Source organism: Thermobia domestica, chromosome 15, assembly GCF_964235325.1.
Source record: "Thermobia domestica chromosome 15, izTheDome1.hap1.1, whole genome shotgun sequence".
In the NCBI taxonomy this organism is placed as follows: Eukaryota; Metazoa; Arthropoda; class Insecta; order Zygentoma; family Lepismatidae; genus Thermobia; species Thermobia domestica.
This window is the reverse complement of record NC_137468.1, coordinates 11,235,422-11,247,900: the sequence shown is the minus strand read 5'-3', so window position 1 is coordinate 11,247,900 and position 12,479 is coordinate 11,235,422. Positions and strand designations below refer to the sequence as shown.

At 33.8% G+C, this 12,479-nt stretch overlaps 1 protein-coding gene across 1 annotated transcript in view; it reads left to right on the top strand.

The window, feature by feature from the left end:
• Positions 1–12,479, top strand: part of LOC145672014 (uncharacterized) — a 163,324-nt gene that overhangs the window by 39,666 nt on the left and 111,179 nt on the right. Inside the window, exon 7 of the mRNA XM_081741199.1 lies at positions 8,387–8,482. Within this exon, the coding sequence (XP_081597325.1) occupies positions 8,387–8,482 (96 nt within the window). The remainder of the gene's footprint in view (positions 1–8,386; positions 8,483–12,479) is intronic.

Sequence of the window (12,479 nt, the reverse complement as noted above, 5' to 3'; positions counted from 1 at the left end):
AATCAAAGGCACGTTTGAAATCTGTATATACTACATCTACTTGATTCCTTTTACTGAAAGAATCATTAATTACTTGATTTATAGTCAGCAAATTTGAAATAGTTGATCTATTGCGTCTGAAACCATATTGAGAATCCGATAAATACGTAGATACATGATTAAGCATATGTTTATAATGATTGCTTCGAATGTTTTAGCAGAGATGATATTAGATTTATTGGTCTGTGATTTTGTATTAATCTTACCGGATTAACCTTAGGAACCGGGCAAACTGCTGATATTTTAAATTCTGTAGGAAATTTACATTAAGTCAAAGACAAGTTAAACAAATAAGTCAATGATTTAATAAAATATTCTTTACAACCCTTAAAAACATAGGACGGTATACTATCATGGCAAAACGATCTTTTACTTTTCATTTTGTCTATTGCTTTTCCAACTTCAGCTTCGCAGATCATGTCTAAAACCATTATATCTACAGTTGAAGTAATTTAAATAGAACATATTTCATGTAGATCTATATTAGATGGTTCATAACTATAAACAAACTGAAAGTGTGTAGGAAAAGCTTCACATTTTAACTTAGCATCAATAATTTTTTCGTCGTTATACGAGGGCTATCCAGAAAGTAGATTACGTTTTCGTCTGTGTCCGCTAGGGGCGGGGCTAGCGCGGCCATCTTGGGGTCAGAGCGTTGCGCAGCTCAGTCGGCATCTAGCCGTGCTAGTGAGAGGTTCGTGCTGTGCTCCGTTAAGATACTGTGACGGTTTGAAATGTCTGCGTTAATTGAAAATCCCGCGAGCTGCGAGGTGCGTGCAGTAATAAGGTTTCTGACAGCAAAAAACTGTAAACCGATAGAAATCTATCGGCAGCTGTGTGAAGTGTATGGGGACAACATTATCACTGAAGGTGGAGTGCGACAGTGGGTCATAAGATTTAAAAATGGCCGAACCAATGTTCACGACGAAGATCGAAGTGGGAGACCCAGCAAAGTGACTGCCGAACTTGTCGAAAAAGTCGATGTTAAAGTCCGTGAAAATCGAAAGTTCACAATAACGGAACTTTCTTTGAGTTTTCCACAAATTTCGCGAAGTTTGTTGCACGAAATCATCAGCGAAAAGCTTGGTTACCACAAGTTTTGTGCAAGATGGATTCCAAAAATCTTGACAGAGGACCACAAAAATCAGCGAATGGCTGCAGCGTTGCACTTTTTGGACGCCTACAATAAGGATGGTGACTCTTTACTCGATCGCATCGTTACTGGTGACGAAACATGGGTGAAACACGTGAACTGTGAAACGAAATTGCAATCAATGCAGTGGGGGCACACAGGTTCTCCCCAAAAACCCAAGAAATGCATGCAAACAATGTCGGCAAGGAAGATGATGGCGACTGTTTTTTGGGACAGAAAAGGTGTGATTTTGGTGGACTTCCTGGAAAGAGGCACTACAATAAACGCTCAAAGGTATTGCCAAACTCTGCAAAACCTCAGAAGAGCAATTCAAAACAAGCGCAGAGGAATGTTGAGCTCTAAGATCTTGTTGATTCACGACAACGCCCGGCCCCACACGGCAAATGTCACGCGTGAAGTTCTTGAATCTTTTCAGTGGGAGTTGTTTCCTCATCCGCCGTACAGTCCCGACCTGGCACCGAGCGACTTCCACCTATTCCCAGCAATGAAGAAGTGGCTGGCTATGCAGCGTTTTGATGACGACGAACAGCTGCAAGAAGAGGTAACGAAGTGGTTGAAGTCGCAGGCGGCCGAATTTTTCGACGAAGGAATTTCCAAGCTCGTACATCGCTACGATAAATGCCTTAATTTGAATGGTGACTATGTCGAAAAGTAGTATTTGTGTGTGGCTTTCATCTGTATATAATAAAATTTGTTTCCTATACTTTGTTGATTTTTTATTCCAAAACGTAATCTACTTTCTGGATAGCCCTCGTACTCAAGGACAGATTGATTCACATTAACTTTTGAGCATCTTCTATTATTTATGTAATTCCAAAATTCCTTAGGTTCATTAGCAATATTCGCTTCTACCTGATGACTATAATTTTGAAAAGCTAATTCAATGCTACACTTAATTTGTTTCCTAATATCTGCAAAGTGCATGTAATCAGAGTGACGCTTAGATTTTTTAAATTTATGTCTAATGCGATCTTTTTTCTTTAATTTTTTTTATTATTATTTCAACAGTGAACCAAGGCGGGTGGGAACGTTTCCTCTTAACCTTTTTTGGTACGCATTCATCAAGTACCTTGTACAATTCAAAATAAAAATAATTAACACCTTCATCTATTTTATAGTGTAGGTCTATTTTATAATGTCTCTTATACATATATTTAATGTGCTATTAATTTCAGTGAAAAATTAATATCCTGGCTGGGTCACCAAAAATCTGCACAGAGTAAGTTACAGATAAGATGGGTTAGAAAAGTTCAGGGTGGTTGAGAGGATGAAATTTTCTACCGATTTCAAATTGTTATAGCTTAGAAACGACTAGTCATGAGTGAATAAAACTTCTACACATCGAAAGAGGGAGTGTTCAAGATTCATTTGTTTGCTGAGAGATTGTAACAAAAGAAATACTGACCAAAGCTTCAACACACACTGTATTTTAAACCATAATGTGTTACAGTTTCGGATATCTAACATATCCTTCATCAGACACTATATAGACACTATAGAACATAAATGAAGATACAGACATATATATATATATAGTCATCCTTATGAAAAAGTCTAAATTCTATTATGTGATTCCTTCAGCCAATCCCGTAGTTCTTCTTGTCCATTTTCCAACCAATCACGTGTCGCTACTTTTGGTCCTTATAAGGACCTTTTTCAAGTCCATCTTCCTGTCTATGCTATCCAAAATTCTCTGCCATAATTCATTCATAGGTAAGCCCCTTGTCCAGTTCATCAGCTTATCTATTTCTACCTTCTTTATGCAATCTGCTTCTTTCCACTTTCTTATTATTATTCTCTTCTCTATCTCCAATACTTCCCTCTTATCTCAGTCAATTTCATGATTAGTCTCCCTAACATATTTGTAATTGTATGCCGCATTGGTATCTTTCTTCCTCCTCATGTCATCTTTATGTTGTTTTATCCTTTCTTTCATTCTCTCCTACATATGACATATCGCAGCCCCTACACCATACCCTGTAGATGAGTCCTTCTTCCTCTTCATTAATATTCTTGGTGCCTTTTCTATTTTTCTTCTTTATTGATCTCAATAACTTTTCTACAATTCCTTCTATAAGCTCTGACCGCTCCTTTCTTGAATAACTTCTTCAGTTTCACCGCTTTTTCTCTCATGCTTTCTATATCTCATCCTCTCCCTTCATGTTTCTCCCCTCTTCGTGCTCCTGCGTTCTTCTCTTTCTAACTCCTTTCTGCTGTAACCGTCCTTCTCTGTAGAATTTCTCTATGCTCTCCTTCCTTCCTGCCTCTTCGTCTTCCAGTATTTCTATTCTTCTTATCATATTGCTTATGAAATTCCTCTTCGTACTCCTATCCACATTGCTCTTTATGTGGCATAACACCTTCGTTCTATAGTGTCTATATAATGTGTGATGAAGGATATGTTAGATATCCGAAAGTGTAACACATTATGATTTAAAATAAAGTTGGTTTTAAGCTTTGGTCAGTGTTTCTTTTGTTACAATCCAAAGCCATACATAGTGTTATTGGTGAGAGCTGTCATTACTCTGCATGAGCTATACACACTTTAGTGACATCTCCCGTCAACCATCAGTCAACTCGCCAATTCCTATCAATGTTTAAGGTATGAAAAGAGTTCGAACTATCGAGTTAGTGTTTGCCGCGCGGCCGAAGGAAGCCACATGAAACATTTGTAAACTGAAAACTTGATGTAACTACAATTACTTTATATTTTGCAACTTGTTTTTCTTTCTTTCAAAAGTCAGTATAACAATTTGAAATCTAGCGATTTGTGTGCATGTGTATGAACATAATAAGTGTATAGACTTGAACTTTCCCTCTTTCAGTTCATTAAAATACTATTAGCTATTTCAAAAAATCTCTCAGCAGTGGACGTAGTTATTTGTTATTGTTAGAAACAAATTACGATATTCTCTTGTCTCCTTGTGAATGTTACGTAAATGCCCTACACTGACTGGAATGAAGCTAGACTTAAACTTTCAACTCAATAGAGGCTCAATTGGACAATAAAGACGCTTCGTGTTACATTGTAACCAGTTGTTGTGCTCAAAAGCTTATCGATCAGAGTTATATTGACTATCAAGTAATTCAGGTGTATATTACAATGTTAACAATGGAGCAACAAGTTTTTCTTCACTATTTTCGGGGTACTGTCTTGTTTTGATCATTGCAGATACGTAGTTTTGTGGACCATTGTTTCATAGTTTTTTTTTTTTTTGTTTTGTTTTTAATAATGATCGTAGGATTTCTTTTCTACTTTTGTAGTAGTTCCATTAGATATGAACCTGGTATTCAATATAAAATATGATCTGTTCTTTCCATCTCTTACTAACTCTAACATCCTTTTTAATCTTATGCTGTAATTTTATTCTTGTTTGTGTAAGAGTAAATAATAGTGATAAATTATTAGAGGTATTATTATTTCTGAGCCATGATAAAGAGTAGCAAAACTTTCAGATAATTGTTTAAAGATTCCCATTTTTTTTTTTTTTAACTCATGGCTACCATCATGATAGTAATAGAAAATTCACTTTGAGAACTTGTTATTAATGCTGTTATAAAAATAAAAACTTCAGTTTTGAAAATAGTATTTATTTCATTACTTTCAAGACAGTTACATCTTAGAGACGAGTGAATGGTGAATATCGGAAAAATGTTCGGATTTTAAGAAATTAAAATTTAATTTTAACATTAATTATGGACAAAAATCGACAATATTTGAAAATACAGGGTGACCAGAAAGTCCCATTACCCCTTGATAAATGCTAATGTACGTTTCTCCGTTACCCCTTGATAAATGCTAATGCAAGTTTTCCCATGATGGGGCACCTGCCTATTATACTCTCATCGTACGCGAATATCTTACGGAAGTCTTTCCTGGGCGTTGGATTAATCGTGGTACGATAATCCCTTACGATACCACTGCCGAACTGACAGAAGCTGTGAAACAAGCTTTCACTCAAGTTACACCTGCAATGCTCCGCAAAATGCCGCACAGAACCTGCCGGTGTATTAATCTTTGTCATGAGAATGACGGTCGACAGACTGTTCTTTGGACACTTGATGTTTCCTGTCTCAATAAAGCATTGTTGTTCATGTCATTCAATTCTCTCCGTGTACTGATTTACGTACGTCTAATGGTTTATATTACTTATTTTCAAGAGTAACGGGACTTTGTGGTCACCCTATATAAAACAACCCCCCCCCAAAAAAATACAATAATAAACATTCTGATGATAAAAAGAATACAATCATACTCTTTCGTCAAAATACACAGGTTTTAATACAGATAAACAACTTCAATTAGTTAAATGATGATTAGTTAAATGAAATGAAAGTTAAAAAGTTTGACAAATTCAAAGAAGAGAAAGAGTTTGAATATAGTACAAAAGAAATATGTTTCCACAAAAATATGTATTATTTGTGTATATAGGACGTCAGACAGTAATATTAACATATTTATCAACAATTTAGATAAAATACTGGAGTATTTTCATGGTAAGAAATACATATCAATTATTGTAGGTGATTTGAACGTAAATTTTTTGAATGGAAAACTCAATGAAGATTTTGAATCTTTATTTCAAACACACAATTTAATTCCCACAATTTCAAATTACCAATAATAATAATAATAATAATAATAATAATAATAATAATAATAATAATAATAATAATAATAATAATAATAATAATAATAATAAATCAGTATCGGGTATAGACGAGATTTTGGCAAACCCATTAAGCATAAATTATGAATCAGAAGTTATAAATACAAGCTTTTAAGATCATGAAGCACAAATCGTAAAAATAAACGTGGAAACAAATGAAATGCATATAATAACAAGGCGTCTTAGTTCAAATAGTATTAGTTATTTTACTTATTTACTTAGCCTAGAGACGTGGGATAATATTTATGAGCTAACCAACGTAGATTATTTATTTGAGATAAATACATGATACTGTAAGACATAACTGAAATTGCATTTCCAATAAAATATATATATATATATATTTACTGAAAACAAAGAAGAAAAAATGGACTACACTTGAAATTTTTAAAGTAAACATATTAAATATACAGCTAAATAAAATTAGAAAGTGTCACCCTACTACAATGAATCAAATCGATTATGAACACAAAAATGATTACAAAAAATGTTGAAAATAACGAAACAAATTATAATAGTAGGAAGATTCTTCAGTGACACAATAAGTCACAGGCAATATGGAAAGTAATTAAAGAAGAGCTTAATAAAAAAAAGTAGCATAATCCATGAGGGTGTAAATGTGACAAATCCAAAATGCATAGCAAATATTATTTAACAAATATTTTAGAATACATAGGACAAACTCTTATTAAAAACAAAGAAACTAGAAAACCTAACTTTAAAAAATTAAAAATGAAAAAGTGTGAGAAATCGATATTTTTAAAATAGGTAACAGAAAGTGAAATAGTTATTATAATAAAACAAATGAAAAATTCGTACTCTGCAGGGACGGATGAAATATCTAACAATTTGATGAAAAGTTGTTACAAATATTTAGTCAAACCATTATGTTATCTGTCAGATTTTCACTCTCAACAGGAACTTTTTCTGATAAACTAAAAATTGCTAAAATTAAGCCGTTACATAAGAAATATAAACGCAATGAAATAGAATATTATAGATCGATTTCATTGCTACCGATAAAATTCTGGAGAAAATAATGTTTAATCGAATAATGAAATTCATTTAAATATACTCTATTTTATTCAACATGCAATATGGTTTCTTGAAAGGTAAATCCACCGAGGCAGCAATTTTTTATTATTTTTCTTAAAACCTGTAAGAAGCTATTGGATAGGGAAGAATTAATTGCAGAATTTTTAGATCTAGCAAAAGCTTTTGATTTAGTAAATCATAGTACATTTCTCAAGAAACTTCATTGCTATGATATCAGAGGTCTTGCAAATAAATAATTTGATTTATACATTAAAAAGCGGATGCAAGTAACTAAAGTCTTACGAAAAGTTAACAACAAAAATAAAAAATGTGTATCGAGTGCAAAAAGTTATAAAGCAGGGAGTACCGCAAGGATCAATACTGAGACCACTTGTATTTCTTCTATGTATAAATGATTTTTCTGAAAATACTAACGATTCGTGTGCGACTTTGTATGCAGATGATACGAACATAATAGTGATTGGGAAACAGGAAGGCGATAAGCTTCAAATTGCGAACTGGCAGTGAACCAACTTTATATTTGGATGACTAAAAATGTGCTATCAATACTAATAAAATGTTTTCCTTAAATTTTCACAATATTAAAAATAATCGAACTATTACAATAAAAATAGATGATAAAACAATTAAAAATGTAGAAACTGTTACCTTTCTCGTTGTAAAAATATTTAATAGATTCAATTTATAGCCTCATACAGAACATATAAGAACTATGTTAAGCAAACTGTGTTATGTAATCAGATGTGTAAGAGATAAGATCAACTTAAAAATAGCTAAGTGTGTATATATTTCTCAAATTTCATTCTATAATAAAGTATGGGTTAAGGTTTTGGGGAAGTACCCCCAAAAGTCTTATCATCTTTAGACTACAGAAGAAAGTGGCAAGGGTACTAGCAGGCAGGAATATTTTTAAAGAACTTGAAATAATGACTCTTTCTTCGATGTATTTGTTGAAATATTAATATATATGAAAAAAATAGTAAGGAATTTGTTGTCAACCTTGATTGATATACCCAGTTAAAATACAAGAAGTAAAGAAGATTCACTTGCATACATACAGATCAAACATATATAATACATCAATCTTGCATAAAGGTACTCTATTATATAATTGCATCCACCACCTATAAAAATCAGATTTCTATAAATAACTTTAGAGTAAAATTTAAAAGATATTTGATAGAACAATACTTTTACTGTATTGAAGAATATATTCAAAATAATTCGTATATGTAAATATAAAATGTATAATAAGGTGTATTAATGAATTTAGAGTACTCTAAATGTAATAGAAACATATATGTTTATGTATATATTTCAAACTGATATGTCTAATTTAGTTCTGTGACAGTTAACGGATGTAATAAATGGATGAATGAATTAATTAATGAATAAACTATTTGTGTAGATAGCTCTAATAGTTGTTTTGTTATTGCTTTTTGCAAGTGCTTTCTTTTTACACACACAGGTTCTCAAACTGCAGTCTCCAGTGAATTCGAGTTTATGAAGAAAATGAAGCAGAAGCCACGTTACAGCCACAAACATCAGTGTAGCAACTCACAATGTAAGAGACATCTTTTGTGTCTTAAGTTTTGGCATTGAAGTAGAACCAGATCACGAGGTATACTCAAGACGTTTTCCTCAGAACCTCAAAGGCTCAGTCCCCTTTCCTTGTAATCACAAAACAGCATCGATGTGTCCTTCCACGTCCCCCTATGTCCGAAACTTGCTGAAGGAACTGAAACTCGTGTGAAGTAAAAGGTACGGGTCACTGTACTAATCTTGCTTGCTCCTATTCCTTAAACTAAATCGTGCTATGTTGCAGATGATGCCAGAGACACAAATAGGCTAGTTGTCGCCTGGAGCAAGAATTCGCGTTAGCGCCTAGAGCAGTTTTCGAGAAAATCGCTTTTTTTTTTTTATTTTCACCCTTATTTCTGTAGGTAGGAAGGAAATTCAAATATTATAAAAATGTTTTCCCTGAAAAATCTTAAGTTCAAAATTTAATGTGGATACGTTAAACGGTAGAGGCCTCTAGTCGAGTGATACATACATCGTGAAGAACGGAGAAACAAACGTCCAGAAATATCTTTTTCGGCATGTAGAGGCCATATCCGTTCAAACTGAAATTCGACCTTTCTTTTTTTTCTTTCTTTTTAATGGTTACCATACTTTCTTCTTTCCATTTGGGGCTCAACAGTAATAAATAAATAAATAAATAAATAAAAAGTCACGGAATATTAAAAGCTCATTTCAACCTAACACGGGTGAGAACATGGTTGTCATTTTTATTTTAAATTTACTAGTTTGTAACGTTAATCTACTGCTTAATTTTCACAAACTTAAAAAAAAAAAATGACTGAATGAAAGTTCACGACCTCCATACACACACACACACACTCCTCATATATATATATATATATATATATATATATATATATATATATATATATATATATATATATATATATATATATATATATATAGATAGATAGATAGATAGATAGATAGATAGATAGATAGATAGATACAGGGTGTAACAAAAAGGTACGGCAAAATTTCAAGGGTAGATTCCTTATGGGTAGACAGCGAAAAAGTTCATACGACTATATGTCGGGAAACGCATCGTTAGAGAGTTAAGGTCACTGAGCCACCTGATGGTGTGAAATAGTCACATTTTGGTTGCCCATCAATGTGGTTCAATTTAAATCTCAATAACCCATCCGTAATTAAGCTAGAAAGATAATTTTATCATCAATGTATTCCTGAAGGACGAAGCTTTCCGCCGATATGCATTTTATGTATGTGGGGGATGCCATGGCGGACAAGAGACGATAAGGTACGTGCTTTTTCGTTTTTTGCATCAGGATTGTGATAATGGCACTCCTTCCTCCTTGGGGGTACACTCATAAAAATTGGTATATTAAGCAATAAGATAGCTCAGTATATGGTAATAGCCTGTATGTGTATTTGTTGCTTATATGGGGGGAGAAGAAGGAGGACAAACTCGGCCAAATTTTTGAGTCTCAGTTTGAAAATTACATTTATTTTCAGGGCGGCTCCATTTAAGACTTCTACGCAACAAGTACGCAAACAGGGTATTACGATATACTGGACTGCTTCGTATAACAAATTTTATAAGTGTGCCCCCAAGGAAGAAGAAATTTCATCCCCAAAATTCTGATGCAAAAAAAGAAAGAAAAAGAAAGAAAGAAAGAAAGAAAGAAAGATAGGAAAAACGAAAAAGTATGTACTTTACCCTCCCCCGTCCGCCGTGGTACCCCTCACATACATAAAATACATATCGGCGGAAAGCCTCGTCATTCAGAGATACATAGATACCGAAATTGTCTTCCTAGCTTAATTAGGGTCTGAGTTATTGAGGTTTAAATTGAGTCACATTAAGGAGCGACCAGAATGTGACTATTTCACACCTTAGATGTTTCAATGGCTATAACTCTGTAACGATGCATTTCCCAACATAAGGTCATATGAACTTTTTTGCTTGTCTGTCCATAAGGAATTCGCCCCTGAAATTTTGCCGTGCCTTTTTGTTACACCTTGTATATCAGCGTTTTATTTAAACGGTATCGCATCGCAGTTTGCAACACAAAATCTTAGAAATGCGATGCAAACGAAAAATTGTATCGCAAAATGCGATGCATCTATGATCATAATTTATTATTGAAGGGATATTTTTGCAACGGAAAACAGTATATCATTATCTTTTCTTTAGAACAGAACGGGTCTCTTTCCATCTTACATATAATTAAAGTTCAATGATTAATCCCCGCGGAAACCTGACGTTTTCCTTTCTGTGTCTGTTAGGCTTTAAGAATTCCATTTACTACTGACTACGAACCGAATTATTGGAAATTGATCGGTGAATTGACCACAGAGACCATATTCTCTTCCATACTTTACTCTATCTGTAAAGGCAGTGGCTCAATGGACTCTGGAAATCAAAACCTTTACTTTTCGGAATCTAGATTACTAGTTAAAACAAGGAACCTTAAGGGTATTCTTTTCTTTCTTCTCTCCTATTCTTTCGTAGTTGTTTGATAGCATTGGCCCAGAAGTATAATATTCCGTTTGCTATGGTCTGTTATTTTACATTGAAATGCCGAAAGAAAATATTCGGTTGAAAACGTTAAAAAAAAAAAATCGATCTGGAATCGAGTAGCAATTGAGTACAATTATGATATTTGTACATTTGGTGAAACTAAGTTATTTTGTTTTTACTATAAAAATGAAAGTTCACGTCGTAGGCTGCGTAATTCCAATTCCCCATTTTTGAAGTCGTTACGTATTAAGTAAAAACTTAGTAAATATGAGATTACAACAATAAATTTTCATTTACATCTGCTATCTGAGATGTCTGCTCTTTTTAATTCCTGTTTTTCTCTAAGTTTCCTCAACTCCTTTATTATAATTTAATAAAAAAATAAAAAATAAAAAATGAATATTTTGAGTTTTATGTCCCAGGCTTATGCCGATTAGGCTAAAGATGACGGTGATGATGAGTAATGAATGAAATGGTGGAATGAAGAAAGTAGGAGGAAACGGGAGAACCCCGAGAAAACCCACGCACACGGTGTTTGTTCATCACAAAATTCACTTGGCGGGGGCTGGGATCGAACCCAGAGGTGAACGCTCTACCACTGAGCCACCGCGGCCCCTATAATTTAATCGAGTAATGCTTTATTTCAACGACATTGTTTTAATTTTGAAATTAGAATAGTAAGAGATTAGACTAAAAGCATAATCAGATAGGTTATAATTAAATTCCTTTTGAGCTATAGATGTTATAGATTAATCTTATAATGGGTACTGAAATGAATTTCTTATAGTTTAAATGAAAAAGTAACGCAAGTTCCTGATGGTTACATTAGTATCAGTTAGAAATGTTTGTTGTGAACCTGAGCATAGCGATCACACTGTTCCTTAGGCTTTGGGCTGCGCATGTCAGTCGCACAGATTCGTAAATTGGCATCAAATCCAACACATCTTGAAGTATTTCTTGAAAATGCTAACTATGTAAATATTACAGAATGGTAGTATTATAGAACAGATATTTCAGCATCTCGTCGTACAATTGAACCATCCAGCGTCTGTTTTCTGAAGCAGTTACGGTGGGAAGTTGGCTGTGCAATAACACCATACCAAACTCAACATTCCTGGCTTATAGGTTTGATAGCTGCACACAGTCGTTGTAATGTTTTTAGCACATGGTAATTTTAAAGATAACTTCGCGCTCAAGAAATTTCATCAATAGCTGTTCTTACTCATTGGCTCATAACAAGACCTTCCCTCCCGTTCTTTGGTTTTTGAATTCTTTCAAAAGAGTTGTTGGATATTTCACCTGATCTTGTCATATGCAATTACCTCCCTTTTGTTTAAGATTCGTAGTGGTGATACGAGTTTCTATCTCCGATCAGTGTCGGCAATAGGCAATCCAAATCACTGATGCCACACCAAATGATGCAATGTACGGTTCTTTCGCAGACTTTTCATGTATCTGGTGTTCCACTATTATTGAATTCGGAAGAATATCCTTTTAT